This window comes from Eriocheir sinensis, unplaced genomic scaffold, assembly GCF_024679095.1.
Source record: "Eriocheir sinensis breed Jianghai 21 unplaced genomic scaffold, ASM2467909v1 Scaffold151, whole genome shotgun sequence".
In the NCBI taxonomy this organism is placed as follows: domain Eukaryota; kingdom Metazoa; phylum Arthropoda; class Malacostraca; order Decapoda; family Varunidae; genus Eriocheir; species Eriocheir sinensis.
Genome location: NW_026110862.1, coordinates 553486 through 580476, shown reverse-complemented (window position 1 = coordinate 580476; position 26991 = coordinate 553486). Strand labels below are relative to the sequence as shown.

At 40.4% G+C, this 26991-nt stretch overlaps 1 protein-coding gene across 1 annotated transcript; it reads left to right on the top strand.

Moving 5' to 3' along the window:
• Nucleotides 1-11742: 11742 nt before the first annotated feature.
• On the top strand, nt 11743-24100 carry LOC126990264 (uncharacterized). The gene is made up of 9 exons (XM_050848811.1): nt 11743-11829; nt 14077-14131; nt 14387-14644; nt 14806-14868; nt 14995-15087; nt 15470-15645; nt 15733-15858; nt 16299-16376; nt 18729-24100. Exons 3-9 carry the CDS (start codon nt 14612-14614, stop codon nt 19546-19548), a joined length of 1389 nt encoding a protein of 462 aa, XP_050704768.1. The 5' UTR covers nt 11743-11829; nt 14077-14131; nt 14387-14611; the 3' UTR covers nt 19549-24100.
• The last annotated feature ends 2891 nt before the right edge of the window (nt 24101-26991 follow it).

The following is a 26991-nucleotide window of genomic DNA, read 5'->3' as shown; positions in this document are numbered from 1 at the left end:
AACAGAGAAACACTCCTCTGTGGTATGGCTACAAGTACCGTGGATAAAACAGGACTTGCCAGTGTTGTAGCCCTCGGCACGACATTTTGAGGCGGCCGGGGTCTTCTGAAAAGCAGACTTGCCTGACATCTGCGAGCCTCCCCTCTCCCTCTTTGCCTTGCGATCCCGCTGACGTTTTGTACAATAGTCAACCGTATGATCGTCTCGCTGACAATAAGAACAGTGGCGTTTAGGCTTTTCGGTGGCGGATGAGGACGCGCTAATATTAGCGGTGTTCTGTTCTACAGCGGCTACAGCGGGAACTGGCGCTCCGCCTTTCTTCTCAATTTTGGTCTTGAGTTTAAGGACGAAATCGGGCAGCTTGTCAGTTTGGCCGTAGGCTAGGGATAAAGAACTTTTTCGAAACTGGCCCTTGATGACAGCCATGTCCATGAACAATTCCAGGATTTTTTTTACATTAGATAGTGACATATTCTCTCCCATTGTCCAGCCACCAGCTTTCAAATATGAGCCCAAATCAGTAGACAATCGATAAGCGTCCACTTGCCCGTCAAAAAGCCCTTTATTCTCCACAGCTGAAATCAAATTGGTCACAGCTACATTTACGCCCTTGACGAGGCTATGTTTAACATTCTCCCCGAAAGATTCCAGAAAATGTGAACGAAACGCGTCATAATCTTTGGTTTGTTGCGGTTCCATGAACGCGCTGGTGTACGTATGAGCTGATGCTTCTGTTTCTGGCTTCAATCTGGACCTAATGAAGAAGATTTTATCTCCCGGTTCTGACAGAAATGAGTTATTCATGACATCCTCGCATTGTAGGATGAAGTCTCTCGCAGTGTAATCCGGTTCATTGCCTGCGAAAGCTCTGACTGGTGCCGTAGTCGGCAGAAGTTTAATGGTATTAGCAGCCATTGTGGATTGTTGGTTAGTTAAGTTATTACCTTTGTTATCATGCGGGTGGGAATGAGAAGGAGGAGGATGAACTTTCTGATGAGTTATCCCGCTCCTTAGGGTACGGGAACTGTCATCCTCGACGGTCTCTTTCGAATTCTGTACCAACTTCTGATATACCTTGGTCAAAGGTTCTAGCTCCGGGTCAGGTTTATCTGCCATTTAAAAAAAAAAGCATTAATAAAATAAGGCTTCATGAGGAGGAATATGGTAAAGGAAAAGTATTACCGCTAAACTGCACTAAAGGTAATGATCATTCACCGCTAAGTGTGTTCTCACTTGCCACATATTTTACATAGATTTACATAGAAAATCAGACCACACAGACCCCATGGTCCAGACTTGGTGGTCTGTCCTTAAACCTAAGTGATTTTACATTAATCAGAAGACTCCAAAACGTTGCATTTCTACTCTAGTTGATAATACGTTGAAGGAAGTGACGGTCGAGCTTATTTTTGAAGGAGTCAATCGTGTTGCACTGGACCACTGATGGTGGAAGCTTATTCTATTATCGCACTACAACGTTGGTGAAGAAAAATTTGGTGCAATCTGAATTTACTTGTCTACATCTGAGTTTTACGCCATTGTTCCTCGTGCGCAAAGTGTCATCGATCATAAACAATGTTGATCTGTCTACATTCGTGAAACCATTAAGTATTTTAAAACATTCGATCAGTTTTCCTCGGAGGCGACGTTTCTCAAGAGAGAACATGTTAAGGGTAGAAAGCCTTTCTTCGTAGGATTTGTTGCGCAAGGAAGGGATCATTTTCGTTGCCCGACGCTGAACACCTTCTAATTTAGCAATATCTTTTGCATGGTGGGGAGACCAAAACTGTACCGCATATTCCAAGTGGGGTCTGACTAAACTGTTGTAGAGCGGGAGTATTACATCTTTATTCTTCAATAAAAAGTTTATTTTAATGAAGCCCAACATTCTGTTCGCTTTATTTGCTGCATCGATGCATTGCTGTGAGAATTTGAGGTTTGACGCGATTTTGACCCCCAAGTCCTTGACGCATTGAACGCTTTTGAGTTTATCGCTGCGCATTTCGTAATCGAACTTCTTTTTCCTCTTTCCAACTTGAAGGACATGGCACTTGTCTACGTTAAAGGGCATCTCCCATCTATCCGACCAAGCTGAAATTTTGTGCAAATCCTCTTGGAGGCCTTGCCTGTCTTCGTCAGTGAGAACCGAGTTACCAATCTTTGTGTCGTCTGCAAATTTACTAATGCGGTTATTGAGTCCAACATCCACGTCGTTGATGTAAATAATGAAGAGCACTGGGCCAAGAACCGAGCCCTGAGGGACGCCACTAGTGACCGGCGCCCACTCTGAGTTAAATCCGTCAATCACTACTCTTTGTTGTCTGTTGCTCAACCAATTCGCGATCCATTGGTTTACTTGACCGTCAATACCTATTTGCTTTAATTTGTAAAGTAATTTATGATGCGGGACTTTATCAAACGCTTTCTGGAAATCAAGATAGACTATGTCCAGTGATTTGGTTACGTCATAAACAGTGAAGAGGTTGTTATAAAAGGTTAATAGGTTTGATAGGCAGGATCTTTTGTTTCGGAAGCCATGTTGTGAGTCCCCAATTAATGAGTGGCTTTCAAGGTAACTCACAATTTTGTCTCTAATTATGCCCTCAAGTAGCTTACCTACAACCGAAGTTAGACTAATGGGCCTGTAATTACCTGGTACTTTTTTGTCTCCTTTCTTAAAAATCGGTGTCACGTTAGCCTTTTTCCAATCTGAAGGGACGATGCCTTGTCGCAAGGACATATTGAATACAGTTGTGAGGGAGGAGAGTATTTCGTTCTTTGTTTCTTTCAGCAGAGTTGGATATACTTTGTCAGGTCCAGGACTTTTATTTGTTTTAAGTGATTTGAGGGCTTTGAGGAATTCATCGGGTTTTATTTCAAAGTTAGACAATGCATGCTCGGGATTTACATTAGTACTGGTGTTGGTGGTGGTGGTGGGAGGACTGTTATTATTAAACACCGAGGAAAAGTAATTGTTTAATAGGTTTGCAACGTGTTGGCTGTCAGTCACTAGTGCACCGTCGCTGTTTGTTAAAGGTCCAATTCCACTTCTGATCGCCTTTCTGTTGTTTATGTAACTGGAGAAGGATTTCGGATTATTTTTACAGTTGGCTGCAATATTTTCTTCATATCTACGCTTTGCCTGACGCACTAATCTGTTTACTCGTCGCCTGGCATCATTGTAAAGTCTAATGTTTTCGGGCGTGCTTTGCTCTTTCTTTTTAACCTGTAAGACAATTTTCTCTCCTTGACTGAGTGTTTAATTTCGCTATTAAACCAAGGTGGACTTTTATTAGTGTTAATTCGCTTCTCGCAAAACGCATTAAAAAGAGGGAAAAGAATAATGATTGAATACTAAGCATGATAAACTACCTTCTCCACTGTGCAACAAAACACACACAAGAAAGGAGAAGAGAAAATGAATGACTATACTTAAAATGCGAACAATGTTCACAATTCAGCAAAAATATTAAACATCCACCTACACTTGAATAAAATTCAACAGCCTAAGGGAAACTGGATACGGCTCTACACGAAGACACACACATCACGTAAAAATCACCTGAAATGTCATTAACGAGTGGTGTAAATTAAAACCGTATTAGTGTTGTGTCAGCTACATGTATGCGGATACCATGAAAATGTGAAGACGGCACCCTTGGCTGGCTTGCCCTCGTCCTTGAGTGTCGGTGTGGCGAGATATTGTGACCGATTAAGGCTCGCCGAAATATTTTGACCGATTCGCGAGACTCGTTTCCGACGCACCACAGCCCGCAGCCCGCGACCAAGGAGACTATAGAATATATAGTCTCTTTGCCCGCGACCGACGCCAGTTGCTCTCTAGACTCTGTTAAGGTTGGGTGTTACTGACCTTGCTCTGACTCTAGTGAGTGGACTTCCCTCATCAGACTTGTGATGCAGACCAAGGCAAGTATAGAGAGGTATCGTCACTCTCATAGAACGTGAAGAACCAAATTTTGAAATGAGCTTTTTTATTAGGACCTCTCGGATGTTTTTTAGGTTATAAACTACTACAATAACATAAAATAAGATGTGGATTTTTTGTTATATACCCTATGAAGCAATTGTCGGTGAATAAAAAATATAAATAGAAATGTTCACGGCATCTCATCCTGGACGATGATTGGCTAGCGTCTCGATAAGCTCCGCCCCTTCCTCGAGCCTAATTAAGCCCCGCCCCATCCTCGTTGTCTGCCCAAACCGACGACCTCACACACCTCACTCCCACCCTGTTTCCTGACCCCAACATTCATTTTTACGAAAAACTGAGACCACCATCATCTTCCTGAGAAAATTCTGCATCACACTAGCATAAATTTGTAACAATAATGTAAAATTACACATACGAAAATCAGAGTTAAGTGAACTATGGAGTAAACATATTCTTGCACTTATTTCCCTTCAACTCCTTAGTACTTAGCTGGTTTTCGTCGCATCACTTTTATAAGCCCAGATCCTAAATCTGCATGCTTTTCTGCTTCTGATGGTGTAGGGTACGTCCCGAGGTAAAAATATGCATAGGGTCAAAAACGCCTCCAAACATAAGCCACGCCGTGACGGTGTTCATTAGCTTCGGCATTTGTTTACTCAAGTCAGACTCGCCGCTCACCTCACGCCCCATCTGTGTGTGAGCGGCGAGTCTGACTTGAGTAAACAAATGCCGAAGCGAATGAAAGCCGTCACGGCTCGGCTTCGTTCGAAATGCGACGAAAACCTTTTTCTCAAGAAGATGATGGTGGTCTTAGTTTTTCGTAAAAATGAATGTTGAGGTCAGGAAACAGGGTGGGAGTGAGGTGTGTGGAGTCGTCGGTTTGGGCAGACAACGAAGATGGGGCGTGGCCAAGCATGAAGGCTATAGGAGTTGCCAACGAGTGATTTCCTCCCGCCTGTATGACGATACCTTCTCTATACTTGCCTTGATGCAGACCACCTCAGATTTCAACAACATGGAGAAGGACACCTTTGAGGCGTACGTATTTATATATTGGTATCCATTTCGATTCAGCTGGTAAATTAAAGATAACTTTCAAGGTGGGTGCTGACCGCATGGCCGCGTGACGCCGTGGTGTGGCGTGGGTTGGTTAAGAATGGGCTGTGCTGTGTTGAGGGTTCACTCGCCTGGTTAGTCACCCCAGTTCCTTTGAGTTAAGTTTTTTGAGGACAGAAAGGGCGGGTAAGGGGCAGCTCGGAACGAAACTCGGTTGTCTGTATAGGGCCCCACAAGGTTGTTTTTTTTTGGGGGGGGCCGCACTGCTTCTTGCTACGGCCCTGCCCTTCACACACCTGCCATGACCCTCTGTACGCCCCACACACCTGTCACAACCCTCTTTACCCTCCCTTTGGTACATTCAGACTTAGGGTTGGTGCATTCGGGCAGTGGTGCATTAAGAGTATGACCATACTCAACTCTACATAGTCTGTTGTGTCTGTAATACTGTATTCTGCATACGGGTACAGAATGGCGGGCCCTATTAAATGTCAGCAGTGTACTAAGGGGCAAGAATTTTCCTCAAATTGGATAGCGTGTGATGTCTGTGAGAAATGGTAGCCTAAGAAGTGTCTGTTTCTTCATAGTGTACAGGATGGGGATCTAAAGAAGGTGGATTAGATGTGTAAACCATGTAGGAAAAAGGTGATGGACTGCTACAATGAGTCTGAGAGCATGAAAAGTGTGATTAGCAAGCTGACTGAGGGAAATCAGCAGTTAAAGCTTGAAAACCGTGCACTTACAGAAAAGTTGGAGAAGGGTGGAGTAATGCCAGAGATTAGTGAGTGCATGTCAAGGTTAGTGGTCAATTCAGAGAGCTTACACCAGAAAATTCATGAAGTTAAAGATGTAATAGTCAGCACAGTTGTAAATGTAGTCACTGTTGAGGGTTCCGGTGCTGAAGCTGTGTTGGATAAAAAGAAAAATGTGCTGGTTGACACGAAAGAGGAGATTATTAACACTATGGTTAATTTGCACTTTGATAAAGGCCAGAAAAGTGATACATATGCTGCAGCAAAGAAAAAGAATGTGCTAATTGTAAAGTCACTTGATTCACATAATAATGCTGTCAGTAGAAAGAATGAGCTGGTTAAAGTCCTGAAAGATGTACCAGTGGTCAACACGAAGTTTACTGGAGGAGGTAATGTTGTGATGGACTTTGCAAACGAGCAAGAGAGGGAAAGGGCAGCTAATAAGATAAGTAGTGTACTGAGTAATGTCGAAACTAGGATGACTAAGAAGTCTGCTCCCAAGATAATGATTTGTAATGTGTCCATGGAAGAGTGTAAAGATGATGATGTTGAATATTTAATTGCTAAGAACAGCTATCTTCAGTCAGTTGAAGGTGTCCATAACAAGATTGAATTGATTTTCACTAAGCCTGCACATGGTAATACTAGTCATTTCATTCTAAGGTGCACCCCAGAAATAAGAGATCTCATTTACAGGCATGGTGATGTTGTGTGCTTGCAGTGGGCCAGGTATAATGTTAGGGATAGGTATCATGTATGTAATTGCTATTTTTGTCAAAGGTATGGACATACTGCGCATAACTGTAATTTTAAGAAAAAATGGTGATGCTGTCGTGTGTGCTAAGTGTGCTGGTAATCATTTGACTAGGGAGTGTTCCAGTAATTCGTATAAGTGTATTAATTGTGTGCGACTATCAAGGCCTGAAACAAATCATAAGGTTAACAATGCAAGATGGCGCCACTATAAACACTAGAACGGCCTGGGCCGACCATCAGGCCCCACCTGGAAGAAGCTTTGGGCCGACCATCAGGCCCCACCAGGAAGATGCCTACCCGGAGCAACAGGCAACGACGTAAAAAAAAAATAATAATAATAATAAAATAAAAAAAAGCAGGCAATGTAAAACTTTTGAAATTGAGCTAAACAGGCTGAAGGATATGACTGATCATGGATACTAGGAGAAATGGTAATATTCAATGTGGGTTTGTTAATATTCAGTCAGTAAGGAATAAGACTGTTGAACTACGAGAGTTAATCGCTGAAAAGTCATATGACGTTTTGGGTATTGCGGAAACATGGTTAAATGAATCAGACAAATCTAAAATTGTGGAAATGACACCTACTCACACATTCATGCACACTTCAAGAGGTACTAGAAGGGGAGGTGGAGTAGGAATATTTATTAATACTAATGAATTTTCTCAATTAAGAAAATTGCCCTCACCATATTTTACAACTTTTGAACACACAGCTGTAACTTTCATGGTCAACACCTCTCAGAGGCTAACAAAACTTTTGTTGTCATTTATCGACCACCAAATACAAATTGTCAGCTGTTTTTTTGAGGAATTTACTGAGTATCTGGAGGGCTTTGATCATTCACATGGTAAAATGTTTATTTCTGGGGATTTTAATATTTGGATGGATGATGTACATAATCAGTGTAGGAGTGATTTTATTGCTGTTAAATTCTTTATATTGTATAAATAAAGTAAATGATGTAACCTCTCGCCAGATTCTTTATATTGTATAAATAAAGTAAACGATGTAACCTCTCGCTCTGGCCACATGCTTGACCTTGTGCTTTGTGATCCCATGGGTGTTAGCGTCAATCAGTTAGATATTGAGCCAGATTTTACTATATCTCCTTATCATAAGTTAATTACATATATTGTGGATGTGAGTAGAGACTTGAAAATGAAGAAAACTATCACTTTTCGACTTAAGAGTAGCTATGACCCTAAAGCATCAGTTGATAATGTACTTAACAAATTAACAACTGAAATCCAGAAAAGTTGTCCCCATGAGCACAGCAACAATGTGACAATGGATGGTTGTCTAGTTTGTCTGGTTCACCTTTATAATACTGTACTACAGACTGAATATAACAACATGTGTCCAGTAGTCACTAAAGACATTAAAGTGAGGGAAAACACCCTGGTTTAATACCGAGATTAAGAATGCCATCAAAACTAGAAAACTTAAGGAAAAGAGGTGGCGTAGTTTGCGTACGGAAGACTCCCGCAGTGGTTATGTTAGTGCTTGGAATACTGTGAATAGATTAATTAGACAAAGAAAGTGTACTTATCATAGAGAGAAGATTATTGAAGCTGGTTCAGACACTAAACGGCTGTATTCAATCTTAAACACGCTAACGGGTAATAGGAGCAACACAAGAAGGCTTCCAGATGGCTATACTGATGCTGATCTAGCTAATAGATTTATAAATTTCTTCGATGAAAAGATTAAAAAAATTGTTGGTAACTTTCAGGGAGGCTTGGTGATGAAATCAAATTATTTGCCTGATATCCCCTATGTTGGCTTGTCATCTTTTCATGATATTAGTATTGAGAAGTTACGTGACTTAATGAAAACTATTAAGGTAACGTATTGTGTGAACGATCCGATGCCCCTATCTGATATAGCTAGTGAGGGAGGCTTCTATGAGCTCTTAAAATTTATTATATGCATTATAAATTCAAGTATCCAGCAGTGTGTTTTTCCTCAGTGAAAAAGCTGGAAAGAGACACCTTGAAAAAGAAAGTTGATCCCTATATAGATAGACCTCCTACCTTTCATTTTTGTCTAAGATAGTGGAGAATGTAATTTTAGTTCAATTTTTGGGATATTTATCGACTATCCATGCCTTACCTGATAAGCAGTCTGCCTATAGGAAGTTATATTCTACATAATCTGCTCTGTGTAGTGTAACAAATGATGTTCTTGCATGGTTGGATCAGGGAAAGTTTGGAGTACTAATATTACTAATATTACTTTCCATGCATAATACTTTTTTGTCTTGGCCCTAGTGGCTCTCGCATTCATTCATCTTGGATTTTTATTTCTGTCTTGTCCTGCTTTTGCCACTGCTATACATTTTTCATAGAATTTATGCATTTTATTTTTATATTTCTCTTACATTTCATCCAATAACCCTCCATCAAGCTCCTGTCTCCAGTCTGTTTCATTTATCAAATTTGTATTTTTTTTCACAATCTCCCTTTTTAAAAAATATTATTATTATTATTATATGAATCAGTGAAAGTGACCTGCCGGAAAGCACAAATGCTATAAGCCAAAAGGCCCAGCGGGCGACACTTCACCGATATCGGAAAATACAGAATGAAGGAGAAAGCAAAGAATAGGAAGATGGAGAAAAATCTAGTAGGTAGCGAGCTAAGAGAGAAGAAAGCCATTCACATGTTCTTTAAATGTTTCACAATTACTAGAATTAATAATCACATTAGTAAGTGTATCCCACAATTTGACGGTCGCTGGGATGAAACACCAGGAAAATTGTGATGTATTACATCGTGCAGGCAAGCGACGATGTAATGGTTGGTTGATATTAAACATAATTTTGAAAAAATAAGATAATTATCCTACCAGGCGACGATGCCGAAGATTAATCTCAAGATTCAGAAGAAGAAATTTAATCTGGTTGAACACTATCTAACAGCTTTAAGTGAGACTCAGCTGCAGAAATCCAAACGGAAATATAGTTTGGAAAACCAATGGGCTCATCGGTTGTGTCCCTTTTCTCATCACTGTAGCAAATATAGTCGCAATTTAATACAACATGGTCACTTTTACCCAATAGACTTTCCCCTTTTAAATTGCTCACATTTCCCTCTGAAGTGATTATCAAATCAAGGGTGGAACTCTGACTTCCTCTAAATCTTTAAGGGATATGCACATATTGAATAAGGAAACAGCCTCCAAGACATTCCAGAAATTTAAATGGAGTACTCATATCACTGCCTCTAACAGCATCATATCCAGCCAATTTATAGCTACCTGGAAAATTAAATCAGCCGTTACAAGGATATGATTAGTATTTAGTTCACTGGCAAGCTTTACTAGTTTCAGCATCTGTTCATCGTTTGGTTTTCTACTGCTTGTGCTTCTACATATTGTATATGTTATATTTATTATATTATATTATTGTATAAATGTATGTATATATTAAATATCTGAAAGTGTTTTTATTACTATGTATAGTTTCAGAAAAGACATACCCTACCACATGTCATTATTTTCTCAGTGTCTGTCAAGTTGACATGCAACTTTACTTGACTGGTTGCAGTGAAGCATAATATTGATAATTAAAATTCATCATCAGGTCCAACTGTACTGTTGAGGAGTATGAGTTGGCCTGCAGACAAAGGTTTGCTGAGGACAACATCACGTATGAGCGACTCATCATCTACTTGAGGACCAGAAGGCATGCCTCTGGACTTAAGGGTGCTGAGCAGCGGAAAGTATTGCGATGGGCACGCCAGTTCCAGTGGGATGAACAGGGTAAGTGATTGTTTTTGATTAATTATCAGTTTGAAAGTCTGTTTGATGCTATCTGCAATAAACAGAGGCCAAGATTTGAGATTAATTAAAGTGGTTATGTGTTGAAGAATGTGCACTTTTGCAGCATTTTGTGTTCATGATTTTCTCTTATCAGCTTATGATGATTTATTTTGATAATGTGATTAGTAGAGGAAAGGGAGAAGGGATTGATTTCATGGCCATGGCTGTAGTATAAGATATATGCTATGGTATACTCATTAGAAATAAAGAGATCCCACTTTTCATCCTTATATACATAAGAACGCAGGAGTCTGCAAGAGGTCGGTACGCCTATACATGGCAGCTCCTTTGAACCTAACCTCCCGTGTATCTAACCCCACCTAATATCGCTGTCCATGAATTTATCTAATCTATTTTTGAATGTGACAATTGTATTGGCACTCACCACGACTGCTAAGCCTATTCCACTCATCCACCACTCTGTTAGTAAACCAATATTTGCCTATGTCCCTGTTGAATCTGAATTTATCCAGTTTAAACCCATTACTTCGTGTCCTGCCCATTTCTCTTACCAACAAAACCTTATGAATATCCCCCTTATTAAAGCCCTTCATCCATTTATAAACCTCGATCATGTCTCCACGCACCCTTCGCCTTTCTAGAGAACGCAGGTTTAAATGTTTGAGTCTTTCCTCGTATGGGAAGTTTCTCAACCCCTGAATCATCTTAGTCATCCTCCTCTGCACCGATTCTAACATTTTGATATCCATTCTATAGTAAGGTAGGAAAGAGATAGGTTGCTGCTTTTATGCCAGTGTCCCTACCCACTGCTTAATAGTGCTAAGGACCAGCTCATTGTCAGAGGTTGTGTCCCAACCACCTGAAGGAGTTAAATTTAATACAACTTTGAGTGACAGGCTCTCTCTAGCACAGGTGCAGGGTTCATGGAAGCAAAGATGAGTGCCAAAGCAAGTTGCAGCTGTGGTTTAAAATCTGTTGTCATTGTCGTGGAGTGGCCTTGTATGGAAGCTTCACTTGCATTTCTCATACTGTGATTATTATGCATTTATAAACAGATCAGAAGCTGTACAGAGTGGACCATGATGGGAAGCCTCGGAAGCTCGTGGTGAGGTCATTTGAGGAGGTTGCTGCTGTGTTATATCATCATCACAGCAGTCCCACTGCAGGGCATTGCGGCTGGGTTACCACTTGTCAGAATGTCTCCCCAGTTTACTATTGGCGAAACATGACCCAGGACATCAAACATTATGTATGTAAATATTGTTTCGGTATTGCATGAAATACCTGATCACAAGTAGTGCATCTTTACAGAAAGTTGATACAGTTAAAATGATTGTTAGCTAATTCAATACTCTCCAGAATTGTTTTGCTGAATCCTCAAGCAATTTTCTCAGTTTTCACATTTGTTTTCTAGATTGAAACATGTAGTAAGTGCCAGCACTACACGCCAATGAAGACAAAGGCCCCAGAGATGCGTCCCATAAAGGTGAAGGAGCCGTTGGAACTTATAGGAGTCGACTTGGTCGGTGAGGATCAGATATGTGAAAAGTGTTACTGGGTGGTTTGTCTTGGGGTTTCTTTTAAAAATGGTACAAGTATTAGGTAAGCAAAAAAGTTCAGAAATCAAATGTACATATATTCCAACACTCACTCACACACAGACACAGAATTCCCAACTCTTCGAATTTGTCTTCTTGCGAATTTATAATAGCACAAGGGAAAACTGTTAGTTCTTTTAACATTCATAAGGTTTTGTTGGTAAGAGAACCGGGTAGAACACGAAGTAATGGGTTTAAACTGGATAAATTCAGATTCAACAGGGACATAGGCAAAAATTGGTTTACCAACAGGGTTGTGGATGAGTGGAATAGGCTTAGCAGTCATGTGGTGAGTGCCAATACAATTGTCACATTCAAAAACAGATTAGATAAATTCATGGACAGCGATACTAAGTGGGGTTAGATACACGGGAGCTTAGGCTCAAAGGAACTGCCTTGTATAGGCCTACGGCCTCCTGCAGATTCCAACATTCTTATGTTCTTATTAGGCTCACATTTCTCATACACAAGAATACAACAAATGAGTGATTCAAAGTTAGATTTTGAAGCTGAAATCGCACTATCTCTGCTCAAGCTTAAATTTGCATGATCCCTTCAAAAACTTATCCCTAGCATAATTGTAGAACTCCCTTGCACACATATATGCATGCATACCTATATACATGCTTTTGTCCAAGTATAGTTACTGTTGTAGGTCACGAGACAGGTCAGATACCATTTTGATGTCTTGTGGGCCTTTTCTGGGTTGTGCTTTTGGAATGCCTGGTTTTGGTTGCAACTATCATCTATATCTCTATATAGGCTGTTCTTCTCCGCCTGATGCTAAACTCCTATAACATTCCAAGTGGAGCCTTCACATTGTATGAAACCTCTTTTAGTTTTCATACAATGTCTCACCAATTTAATCAATCTCTCAGGAACCATCTGCCTTTTTTTAACTGTCAAATGCCTTGCTTAAAACTTTGTACATATGTGAGCTACCTCAAATGCCAGCCGTCTTACTCTTTTGGGTTTACTTTATGATAATTGTAAATATGAGAAGAACAATGCTTTCTAATGCATGGTAGTTAGCTCTCATTGTTGTTCATGAAACACAATAATTCTCTCTCTCTCTCTCTCTCTCTCTCTCTCTCTCTCTCTCTCTCTCTCTCTCTCTCTCTCTCTCTCTCTCTCTCTCTCTTCTGGGTTATAATGCACTTTCTCTTTGCCTGAATAATTTGATCTAGCATGGGTGATTTATCTAGCTTTACCTAGTGTCTGCACAAGCTAATGTAATTGGTTATGTTGGGTTTTGATGGCTTTGCATGATGTATTTTTTGCTTCCTGCTTTATTAAACTATCCAGGTCCAATGGCTGTTAGTGATGAAGGCTACAGGTACATTTGCACGTTTGTCGACTTCTACACAAAGTTTGTCGACTTCTTCCCACTTAGAGATAAGACAGCTTATGGGGTGTCCAGGTGCATACGCTCCTTTATCCACAGGTAAATTTTTATCATTAGTTTCCGCACTTGGATGAATTATTTACTGCCATGTCATCACTACTTATGAATGTAATTTCAAATAGTCAGTTTGGATGCTAAACAATCCATCTTAGAAAAAGGTATCCTGATGTCAAGATTAATTCAGTTTTCATTGTTTTCCTTTGAAGTTTACCTCATCATCACCGTGACAGATTTTTTGCCTTCAAAAAATGATGCGAACATTCAACAATCTGATGTAATAAACAAAACATATTCATCATTGGTAGAATCATTTAAAAAAAATTCTGTCATACAATCCATCCACGATATTTGCCCTATTTTGAATATTAGTGAAACGGAATGAGTCCAAGCTAATGAGTTTGCTACTGGTAATCATTATTTCTTTAATCATGTATTACCACAGTTGTTTTGAGGTTGCAGCATGTTTTCTCATCAATGCATGCAAAAGTCCGTGCAGTCGTACCACTCCATATATTTCTCTGTTTGTTGCTTCTCACAACTGTTTTATTTCATCAATTTTATTTCAATTAAAAGTTCACTTTAGTTCTTGTATAAAAGTTCTTTGCCTTGCCATATTGTTTGCACTAATTATGAAATTTAATCATAACAGACATTGTCATTACCATCAATTGATTATGTTTAGGCATAATATAAGAATGTGATACAAAAGATGCAGATTTTTTTTTTTCTTTTTTTTTTTTCATATGTGTAATGACATTTGCTTTCCTTAGGTGGGGCAAGCCTGCAAGGATCCTGACTGATCAGGGACGTGAGTTTTGTTCCTCGGTAAGTCTTTATGTTACTGTTATTTCTGTTGTAATTCTTGGAATGGTCGTCAGGATGTAATGTTATATTCAGGTATACCTGAGAGGTGCATTATTACCAATACAGTCGTCAGAGGAGGACATTTACATCATCTAATGCTTCGTTAGCTCTAAGATGCTGAACAAACCTCAGGTATTATTAACACTGCAAACAACTGATACTATTATAACACCTGTTGTATTACTGCTGTTACTTTGACCTCTTCATTCCCCACAGATCAACGACGAACTCTGCAAGTTCTACGGGATCCGGAGGAGTATCACGTCTGCCTACCATCCGCAGACTAATGGACTGGCAGAGAGAGTTAACCAGACTCTGGAGACCAGGCTTTCCAAGCTCTGCAACGCAACCAAGACTGACTGGCCAAACTTCCTGGATGAAGTCGCCTATAGCATCCGCACCCAAAAGCAGCGGACCACCGGGTTCACACCTTTCCGGTTGATGTTTGCTCGTGAGCACCGGCCACTTCACCAGGTAACCACCAGTGTTTGAATTTATAGAAGAAATCATCTCCTATTGGTTCCATTAAAATATGAAGCCATCACTTTCAATCACAAGCCAAAAACATATGAAGAGTTGTTCTTGTGCCTAATGACTGTAATTTCAGTTCAATTTATTGAAATAATTCTTTTTAGGAAGAAAATACATTTGCTCCTGAGGCTTCTGCACAAACAGAGGGAAGGAGCACCACACCAGAAGTAAGTAGAAAGTAGATTCATATGTAATGTGCAAATTCTGGAAGAAAAGTGTATATCTCACAAGAATTGAAGAATATGTCTAGTGCCTCTCAAGTAATCTTCTTTTGCTGTTTCTTTTTGTTTCAGTTCTTTGAAGAACTTATTGAACTGCCCTCTTCCGAGGACATTGCGGAGTGTGTCGATGAGCAGGACCAGAGGCGTGAAGAACTGCACTCCAAGGTCTGGCTGAAGACGTCATGTGTTATATTTCCTGATGCTAATGTTCTTAAGTCTGGCAGTAGTGCCGAAGAAAAATACCATAACTCTTACATTGATGCTATAATTTATGTTTCAGCATAGTACATTCATTGCCAGACTGACTCTGCTTTAGCCCGACTTTATTCGGTCTCCAAACTATTTCAATGTAATGACTGCAGATATATGGCCAGATTAAACACTCGACGTTGACTCCAATTCAAGTCCTGCTACATAGGATCATTCTTTCATCCATATTGTACCATACATTACAAGCATCTTTTGCACGAGGAAATTTATATTTCAGTACAATCAATCCGGTCATTATAGTGCTATCAATGCTTATGCTTTTACTTTTATTATGCAGCGGGAACAGAGAGTTGAAGCAGCCCAAGAAAAGCAGAAGGCTGAGTACAGGAACAGGAAAGCAAGAGGAGTGAAGACCTTCAACTTCTGTGTAGGGATGAAGGTTCTTAAAAGAAACCTTCGCAATGAGACTCGGAAGGGTGGGAAAATGGAGCAGAAGTGGACTGGTCCATACAAGTGAGTACTGATGTTAAAAGGAATTGTATTTTTGTGTGTGCTCCATTTTTGTCATTTAGGTTTCTGTAACCTACTGACACTCAACAGAGTCCTTGACATCGACTCCTCAAACCGTGTGGCACTTGAGGCTGTGAGTAATGGGAAGAAGCTCAAGAGCCGTACTCCATACAACAACCTGAGGCCATTCCTCCAGAGCCAGTTGCACTGTGACAGGTGTGTACAGCTATTACCAGTTGTGCGGTTGTGATGTGGTGTTCCTTTCTTATTTAACTATATGTTCATACTTCATGTGCTTATTATGCTTTACTTTGATAAGTAAGTAATTTTCATTGCATATGGTTTGAGCTGTCAACTTGTTGTAATTTATGGCTGTGTTTGCATGTAATGTTAAGCATTTTTGTAACAAGTGTAGAAAACTCTTGAACATGTAATGATAGCAGGTAATTATCATAGTTTTGTGTTTGACTAGCCTGCATATAGCTTGTACTGAGGTGTAATTACAGTAATCACTCATAGGTGAGTATTTTTTTCCCAGCCCATCAATATATAATTGAAAATCATTCATATCTTACTCTCTTGTCAGGAGGGTTCAGGGTAGAAGAGGAAGGTAGGCTTTATTTAGAAGTTAGAATTTTTCATGAACCATCTTTCAGACACTTATTGGACCACAGAGATGGACTGCAGCCCTCCAGCATTCAGGGACCTGTACAGCCATCACCTGACACCTCACAGTAAGGAGTCACTTTCAGAACTATATTATTTTTTTTTCTGACTCAGAAATTTGTTGTGCGAAGTTTCTGAGCTTGACTGAAACTAAGGGAAACAAACAAGCAAACCAGTGAGGGTGATATAGTTTAAACTTTTTGACATACTTGATACTAGGAATTGTTTCCCGGAATCCCGGACAATTTTCAAGGCTTAATAATCCTCGGATATTTTTGCACATCCATCCCTGGAAATCCTGGAATGAAATTAAGTACAAAAATAGGGGCAAATTTGACTGCAGGATGGTTGTGGACTTGTGGTTCTATTTATATTCATATACAGGGTGTCCTGTGAGGAATGTTTTGTGTGTGTGTGTGAAGGAAGGACTTACTGTTTAGGTATTCTCTTGAGTATTATAAAGCAGCCATGGCACTCCCGTTACCCGTAACAGAGCTCGTATAATGAACACCATGTTTGCATATTCCACGTTGCTGTATGTATACGGCATTGAAATGAGCGTAACAACTTAACAAAATTGCAAAAAAAAGCAGCACACTTTCCCTCCTCGCGTGAGTGGCCGACCAGTGATGGTTGACAGTAAACTGTCTGTTTGTCTGTCTGTCTGCCTGCCCACACAGCTGAACAGTGTTGTCATAGTTCCCAATGTTTTAGCTACTGATTATTTTTACTACATTTCCTGTCATTAAGTTCTCTTTTCATTGCACTGAGTATAAATGGAAACATCATCATCATCATTTCATCGACGCCTGCTCCTAGGAGCTCCCACAAAAGGATGGCCATGGCAGAAGAGCTTCCAACTTTCTCTATCCAGACTCTATCCTTGCCTGCTCAAAGTTCCTCACTCATTTTTCACCCCTCTCCCTCACATACTCTTGCATCCTATCTCTCCATTTCACTGGAGGTCGTCCTCTAGCATTCCCTCCCTCTATCTCACTCACATACACCCTTCTGGTCATCTTACTCTCCTCCATTCGCTCCATGTGGCCAAACCACTTTAAAGTCTGTCACTTCATATGTTCCACCACTCCACACTTCTTCCCTTCACCCCCGTGACACATTCCAAAACGCTCATACACACTTTCGTATCTCATTCCATCCATTCTACTCACACCACAAGCACTCCTCAAATAACTCATTTCCACTGCCTGCACTCTAGACCTCTGACTTTCATTCCAGGCCCACGTTTCACTTGCATATGTGAGGGTTGGTACTATTATTGTATTTCTCTAATCCCTCTTTACCTCCATGCTCACACTTCTGCCATTCGTGATTCGTCCCAAAGACCCTACCACCCTTCTTCCTTGCAATGCCCTTTCTCTTATCTCTCCCTCCATACCACCATGCTTACACATAACTGATCCAAGGTACTTAAACTCGTTGACCTTCTCCATTTCTTCACCATTCAGAATTATTTTGCATTCCTTTTCACATTCAATTCCCATTCTATATGGGGATACAAAATCTACAACCTCACTTCTACTTCGCTCACAAACCATCACTTTACTTTTGTTGACGTTTACTTTCAGCTTTCTCCTGTTACAGACACTATCAAAAACACTGACCAAATTTTGTAAGTCACTTCCATTTTCTGCAATAAGCACTATGTCATCAGCAAACAGTATTGAGTTCAGTACCCACTTCCTTCCCTCAGCAAACATTTTTACTCCAACTTCCCCAACTTTGCCCTTCATTTCTCTCATAACGCCATCCGTATAAATATTGAAATAGAAACAAATTTATTTTTTTATCAACGATAATGAACTATAATTTACATTGTCATTCACATTGGAATTCAGAAGTAGAGCAAATATAAAGTAGTAAACGAAGCAAATTTTATCTCTTATTCTTACTCCTTTTACTTTGTTGAGAAACAAAGTGTATGCTGAAAAATTTGGAATAAAACATTAAGTGGAATTAATCAGACAGTCAATCTACTGTAATATTTCTGCATATCTATTAATGTTAAGCACATAAAAAATCTGAAAGGGAAGCTAGGTATAATGTGCAATTCTAGACAACTGAAAATCCCGGGAATTCCAGGGATACCATGATTACGGCTAATTTTTTCCCGTAATCCCGGGACAAAGGTAAAGGTCCAAGACGATAATCTCTACTTGATACCCATGTATTACTCACGCCCAACTTTTCGTGAAAGAAAGTATGCTGTTAAAATTCCTCAGTGTATGTGCTAGACATTTGTTGTGTTAGAAAATTGACAATACTGTCCACTTTAGATTGTGGTGACATTACTGCTGTTTATAATATACAAAGGGGTTCATACTGCATCTGCAAAACTTTTGAGCTGAGCCATGATACAGTAAGGTAAACACCCTAACACATCATTCACCCTTCCCAAGGTTGCCTGCTGAACTGAACAGCCTGGAGGGACAGCAGCACTGTGAAGCTCGCCTGGCTCCTTCCCTGCAACGAGAGGTTCCCCTGGCCCCTGCCCATGGAAATCCAAGTGAAGCGGCAAGGGAAGTATCCATTGAAGGGAAGTGGTTGACAGACCTACACATAGATCATGCACAGCATTTGCTCGGAAGCAGTTTTCTCAATGTTTCAGGTTTCCAGTCTACTGTTGTCTTTCAAACTGCAAAATGTGTGCATGTTAAAAGTCCCATTAATTCCTTTGTCCAAATTTTACATGTACACAACAATCACTGGCTTACAGTAAGTAACCTTCAATGTAATGATAACACTGTCAAGGTTTATGACAGCTTAAACAACAGCTTGGGAATCTCAAACAAATTTGATTGCCAGCTGGCTGCTCTACTAAACTGTAGTTCACAATTTAAAGTAGAATATGTAAAAGTTCAGCAGCAGGAGGGACACTCAGATTGTGGTTTGTTTGCTATTGCTTTTGCTACCAGTCTTTGTTTTGGCATCCCACCTGCAACTCAAAATTTTGTTCAGAAAGACATGAGGAGCCACCTTGCATCCTGCTTTCGGAAGGGGGTACTGGAACCTTTCCCAGTCTTTCCCTCTACCATTACCCCTACAAGTAGCAAGTGTTATGTTGTGGATTTGTGTTTACAGTGTAGGAGGCCCAAGTCTGACAATGGCAGTTTGATCAAGTGTATGTTGTGTAACAGCATGTATCATGCTACTTGTGTGGGGGTTTCTACTGACATTTTTGTTTGTGCTGCATGTCAGCAGGAAATAATGTACCTTTAAATATTCTCTCTCTCTCTCTCTCTCTCTCTCTCTCTCTCTCTCTCTCTCTCTCTCTCTCTCTCTCTCTCTCTCTCTCTCTCTCTCTCTCTCTCTCCTGTGGCAGAGTCCCCCGTCATAGGTGTAACTATTGTTATACCGGAGGCTGGAGTTGACGACTTCACAGCTGCCCTGGATAAGGTCTCCACTGAGGCTTCTAATGACTCCCTGTTTGTTCTCCACACAGGTACGAATGCCATCACCACAACCCGGTCTGAGGAACTGCTGGACAAGTACTCTAGGCTTATCCATCGGTACAAATCTAAATCCCCCTAACATTTTGATTTCAGGAGTTTTTCCACAGAAGTGGGCAGAGAGTGACTTCTTCAGCAAGGCTTTCAGCCTCAACAACTGCTTACAGACTCTGCAGGGAGCTTGACGTTGAGTTCTTTAATGCCTGGGACAATTTCTATGGCCAGAGTGAGCTCTTCCACAGGGGCGGAATACGCCTGTCCCCCACTGGGGCAGCCAGATTCGAAAGGCTCCTAAACGACGCAGTACGTGACACCCGATCAAAAAAACTCTCGGCCACGTCCCTCCATCCCGCCCGTGTAAATAGACGCCATGCATCGCAACAAACGCGAAACTGTGAATCCGCAAGTACCACCACCTCAATTACCAAGCCTCAAAATAACTTTAAAGTCCTTAGTTTCAATGTACATAACCTAAGAAACTTCGATGAATTGAAATGTATTGCTCTAACAGAAATTTTTTGACGTCATTGCTATAACAGAAACATTTATCAACACCACAAATATTGATTTAAGTTCAGAACACAATATAGATGGCTACAGACTCTTCAACTAAAACAGTGTTAACCGTAGAGGTGGTGGGGTTTCCCTTTTGGTCAAAAGCTATTTGCAACCCACTGACAGAACACCAAGAGACAGTAAAGTTGAACATTTGTTCGTGTGAGTAAATATTGCAAAAATCTATTTAAATCTATCTGTCACCTACAGACCTCCAGGGAAAATCACTCCAAGAATATGTTGAAATGTATGGCGTTTTAAGGCAGTCACTTAACCCGGGAAAGCCCAATGTCACCTACTGGTGACATTTTTTTAAATGGTCATATCTCTAACCCTTTACAGAAATTTGCATTGATCATTCGTTTATAATGTTGTTTTGTAGTGCCCCCAAAACGAACAAATAACGTCTGGACATTAATTTTCCTCTACAAACCTATCGAGAAAGGTTCAAACCGTTGTCGAAGGATATAACCTTCCCTGCATAATTATTAGTTATGGTAACTGGCGATCAGCGGCACGCACTCCCCCTCTCTCCTATCCGTTGTTTCTCTTACCCCCTCCCACTTCACGTGGTAACCCCCGCCTCCACCGCGCTGGGCGAGGTTAGTCATCTGATACCCTTCGCCCTGCTCGCAGGTAGGCGCTGTTCTCCCTGGATATAACTTCCCAGTTAAAATTACAGTGTTCACATGATTTATAGGGGTTACCACAGTTAGTCATCTGATACCCTTTGCCCTGCTCACAGCTAACAGTGGGTGCCCATGGCACCTTCGCCATCCCGGTGAATGGAACAGCCAGCCCAGGAGCCATGAGACATCACCTCGCCGGCAGATAAGCCATCCCTCAATGCCTGCAACCACCTCCTCCTCAGTCATATTGGGAAGCCCCTTTTAATTTCTTTCCCCAACACACACACTAGTTAGGATGGGTGTCAAATTGTTGTGTTTGTGAGGGGTTTAGCGATCTTCCCCCCTTTCGTGGGTTCTGTGACGCATCAAGATATGTATGGAAAAGTGCTGATGTGAATGTCGCTAGGCGAGTTTCGTGACTGGTAGGAGGAAGGGGAGTGTTGTCGTCGCCTATATATTAATAAATGTTTATTCCCCCCATTTCTTTGTATGTATTGCGCTATCTTGTAATATTGGTAATAACAGAATAATGACAGGGTTGTGACTATAGAGGCCTCCGTCGCCCTTGGTCCTTTTAAGACTCGCTGTCCCGTCGCCGTTAAAGGATAGGTTGAGTTAAATCGTCGAAAGAACATTTAGTGCTCCTGTTTTTTATCCCTCATTACCTATGCCAAAACAATGTATTCCTGCAATATAAAAACAACTTTAAATAACTTTTCCTCTGTGTTTCTCAACAGTTAAATGCTTAATGAAAAACCTAGCGAGTGTAACAGCACAATGATTATTTGTTACTATGAGGTAATCTCCATGAAACTCACGACTGTCACCTCGAGGTGACATTGGGCATACACTCAACAATTCAGTCTTTTTCCACTGAGTGTGGTTCATTGTTTTCTGGTTTCAGTTTGACTCGTCATGAGATTGCAACAATACTTGAGGTTGTAATGAAGAATTAGATACACCTGTTAAGTGTTTTGAATATCTATAATTCAATTATGATACATTTTCTTGTGGCTGAGTGGTTAGCGTGCGGGCCCCACGTGCACAGCGTTCTGAACGACGCTATTTTCTGCCACTAACACCTGGGATTTTCAGTCACCACCAAGTGGCCTAAGACTACCCCCATGCTGTCATGAAGACCACCCATCAACCCACACTATAGAAAAAAAGTCCAAGTCATTTAGGAATGAGCTCTTGTGTTGAGCATGAGCCAGGAAAAGATGGCGCCACTATAAACACTTGCCTGCACCAAGATGGGCTGGGGCCGACCACCAGGCCCCTCAAGATAGCCTACCGGTGCTACAGGCTCCAGTGTAAAAAAAATACAATATTATAAAAGAAACCAAATCTCCCACAAATATTCTTTGAATAAAAATTCATGTACTAAACATAACTCACAAAGAAATGAAGGTGTTCATTCCTGTTCTGTTGTTGAGAGTACTTGACACCTAAGTACATTCGCATTTTTAGCGAATCAAAACCGGATGTGAACAATTAATATGTTTCAAGCAATTATTAGAAGGAACATATTCTCTGAAATTCATCACTATCTCCACACTTGTGACACCTTAGATCTGCTGGGAGTCGGCAAATTGGGGATGTCAACGAGATGTCCAGGTGGTGGGGGTGTAAAGAGGAGAGTACACTAGATGGTAAGGAAGACCATGATGGTGTACGCACAAAAGTGCCCTCAAGAAAAGCCAGAGTTGCTGAGTTTCATGACCTAACCACTAACCAGTCAGGTGTCGGAAATGTAAAGCTGTTCTCCGTGTTCACAGTTGGTGTGCTCTCATACAAAACAAGAGTCTGCGGCACTTAGTAAAAGGAAGCTCTTCATTGCAATTTGTCCACTATTCATGGAATAATGATATTTTCCTATAAAATGCTTTTGTATGTGAGTTATGTATTTATTTATGTTCTAATAGAATTATGCTAAAAACACATAACTTAATACTGAAAGGAGACATGTTGACATGAATACAGAAAAAAATATCTGGAATATAAAGAAAAGTTTTTTTTAACAACGACTTCGTTGTGTCATTGCCCAATGTTACCTCTAGGTGTCACCCTTTTTGTGCAAAAAGTAAAATATATAGAAGAAAAAGTTCTCCGTAAAAGTTCCTTAAAATTGTATTATCAAATATATATATTGTAATTGGACAAAGAAAACTTGATAAAATATGAAATGGGCTTTCTTGAGTTAATAACAGTGACTCACTGATATTAGGAGACTTTAACCTCCCCCATATCGACTGGGTAACACTGTCAGGTACAGAAGGAGTCACATAGAATGATCGAATTTTCAGAAAATTACCTAAGCCAAATGGTATCTGAACCAACTTGACAAAATAACTTACTAGACCTTGTTATAGTAACCCTAGATAGGTTCTTGTGATCATAAATCAGTGCTCGTCGACATTAGAGCTCGAACAACAGTGACTGAAAATAAATTAAAGGTGCCAAATATCAAAAGAGCTAATTTCGTATAAACTTCTTATTCGAGAATAAAGATGTAATACTTCCGCTCTACAGTAGTTTAGTCAGACTCCACTTGGAAAATGCTTTATAGTTTTGGTCTCCCCACCATGCAAAGGACATTGCTAAATTAGAAGGTGTTAGTGTCGGGCAACGAAAATGATCCCTTCCTTGCACAACAAACCCTACGAAGAAAGGCTTTCCACCCTTAACATGTTCTCTCATGAGAAACGTCGCCTCCGAGGAAAAGTGATCGAATGTTTTAAAATACTTGATGGTTTAACAAATGTAGACAGATCAACATTGTTTATGATCGATGACACTTTACGTACGAGGAACAATGGCATAAAACTCAATGTAAATTCAGACTGCACCAAATTTTTCTTCACTAACGTTGTAGTGCGAGAATGGAATAAGCTCCCACCGTCAGTGGTCCAGTGTAACACGATTGACTCCTTCAAAAACAAGCTTGACCGTCACTTCCTTCAACTTAATATCAACTTGAGTTGAAATGCATCATTTTAGAGCCTTCTGATTAATGTAGAATCACTTAGGTTTAAGGACAGTCCACCTAGTCTGGACCATGGGGTCTGTGTGGTCTGATTTTCTATGTAAATCTCTCTCTCTCTCTCTCTCTCTCTCTCTCTCTCTCTCTCTCTCTCTCTCTCTCTCTCTCTCTCTCTCTCTCTCTCTCTCTTATATACACTGGATATATCTTTTTGCTAGTTTATTTTGTTTCATTATTTTCTTCTCATATATATATATATATATATATATATATATATATATATATATATATATATATATATATATATATATATATAAAATAAATAAAATATATATAAAGAGAGAGAGAGAGAGAGAGAGAGAGAGAGAGAGAGAGAGAGAGAGAGAGAGAGAGAGAGAGAGAGAGAGAGAGAGAGAGAGAGAGAGAGAGAGAGAGAGAGAGAGAGAGAGAGAGAGAGAGAGAGAGAGAGAGAGAGAGAGAGAGAGAGAGAGAGATTAGGGTATTGGCTTCTCCAATACCCTGTGCCCCTGTCCACCCAGCAGTGAATCGGTACCAAGTATTAATTGGGAGTTGTGTCCCGTCTACTGGGATCTGTTCCCTTCTTTAATACCTTCCCCTCCTGTCTCTCTCCGGCATACGACCATAGATGTTGCGCCGACTAAACAAACTTTCCAACTTTTCCTCTAACACTCCTCTCGCTCCTTTCTCTCACAAACTTCAGCACTCAGTCCTCCCATTTCACTGGGGGTCGTCCTCTTGCAGTCACCGCAGCAATCCTACTGGTGAACGTCCTCTTCATCTTTTCACTCTCCAGCATCCTTTTTTATGGCCAAACCATCTCAGGGTACTGCGTTTAACCCTCTCAATCTTTCCACGTTTCATACCTTCGTCTGTACTTGACATACCTACCATAATTGTTATATATACTTTCGTTACTTTCACCATCTATTCTCCTTCCCCCATAAGCTCTTCTTAGGAATCACATTTCTACTGCCTGTATCCTGGATCTTTGGCTTTCATTTCCTGCCCACGTCTTACTTGCATAAGGGATCATTGGCACAATTATTCCATCACACAATCTCTTTTTCACTGTCATGTCAACTGTCCTTTCATCATACTCTCCAGGGACCCAATCACTCTTCTCCCCTGTACAGATCTTTCTCTGGTCTCACCTTCCATGCTTCCATGTTTGCACAGGATCAAACCTAGATACTGAAATTCATTCACCTCCTACATCCTTTTTCCATTCAGCTTAATATTACGTTCTTTTGGACATTCAACTTTCACCCTGTATGAACAATTAATATTAACCACTTCACTCCTTCTTCTCTCAAATACCAACACCTTACTTCTGTTGCTGGGAAGCAGTCCTGTGAAGGACCTGTCATATGTGTTGACTAACCTCCATTGCAGTTCTTTAGTCAGGCACTCGACCGCTGACACATACTGGGCGACAATGAGTGGCTTAGCATCCATGACACCCTCGCCATGAGCGGCTAATACTCCTTAGAGGAGGGGGACCCAGAGCTGGTGTTCAGTAATCTTTCAAATTTCATGTTCATGATTTGAGAATGATTTCCTAAGCATTTCCGATGATTATTTCTCATCTTTGTTATAGTGTACAGACAGGGCTTATTTATAACATGTTCATGAAAAGTGAAATATTTTCAATGCTTTCCTCTTCACCCCATTCTTCAATATATATTTTTTTTCAGCAAAGGAAGCAGCTCCAGGGTAAAAATAAATTCAAGCAAAAAAACCCTGCTATTCGCTGCCCCTGCAAAAAGATCGAGTGTCAATTATGAAAGGAGAGCCGTTGCGATACTCTTATCTTGAAAGAGCTCAAGTCATAGGCAGGAGGAAATACAGATAAAGGAAGGCTGTTCCAGAGTTTACCAGTAGAAGGAATGAAAGATTGAGGATACTGGTTAACTCCCGCATAAGTGATATGGATAAAAAAGGATGAGCTACAGTAGAACGTCGGGTGCATCAGGGCAGCAGGAGGAGGGGAGGCATGCAGTTAGTAAATTCAGAAGAGCAGTGAGCATGAAAGTAGCGATAAAAGATAGAAAGTGAAGCAATATCGGGGTGGAGTTTGAGGGGAGGAAGCTTGCGAGAAAAAGCAGGGCAGTTAGTTGTCAAGACAAAGAGCCTTCGACTCCACTGTCCAAAAGGGACATGAGTGGATTCCCCCCACATGTGAGATGCATATTCCATATGGGGACGGACAAGGCCCTTATAAATAGATAGCAACTGTGAGGGAGAAAAGATCTGGCCAAGACAGTACAGAATACCTAACCTCGAGGATGCTGATTTAGTAAGAAAGAAGCTATGAAGTTTCCAATTCAGATTTTTAGATAGGTAAAGGCCAAGAATATGAATTGTGGATGAAAGGGACAGTTGAGTGTTGTTGAAGAATAGGGGATAGTGATTTGGAAGGTTGTGTCAAGTTGATAGGTGAAGAAATTGAGTTTTTGAGGCATTGAGGGAAACTAAGTTTCTTTTGCCCCAATCGGAAATGATAGTAAGGTCAGAGGTTAATCGCTCTGCAGCTTTTAACCTAGTCCTGCAATTCCTGTCTTCTCAGCCAATCTTACCTTTGTTTCTTGTACTTCAGTCAAGGACTTCCCTTGAGAGGGAACTTGTCTAACTCCAGATTTTTTTTTTCTTTTTCAGTACTGTCAACTTGAATGTGGACCATCAGATTGAAAATAATGCGGTCTTTGTGCTCTTCCGCTGTCTTATCCAGAACACCTATATCATCGCACACAAAAGTTTAAGTTCTGAGGACAATGTTTGTGTGCACACTTGCATTTATATACTCTTACCAGAACAACTTTCATGGACAGTTTATAAATGATTTCTGCTGAAATAAAGTCAATGAATTATTATAATAGGGCTGAATCAAACATTCCTTTTGTCAGGATCAAAATCATGATTGTTTCTCCTTTGATCTTGTAGAATTCTAAACTGTAGCAGTAATAGCATCCAGTGGATATGAGGTATATAATTCTTAAGAGTTTGTTAAAGTTTTTGTATTGTACTA

Coding starts and splice junctions, on each gene's coding strand:
- LOC126990264 (XM_050848811.1), top strand. CDS start 14,612: ATGTTTGCTCGTGAGCACCGGCCACTTCACCAG. Junction 14,645..14,805: donor AGCACCGGCCACTTCACCAG/GTAACCACCAGT, acceptor AATTCTTTTTAG/GAAGAAAATACATTTGCTCC. Junction 15,859..16,298: donor AGCCAGTTGCACTGTGACAG/GTGTGTACAGCT, acceptor ACCATCTTTCAG/ACACTTATTGGACCACAGAG.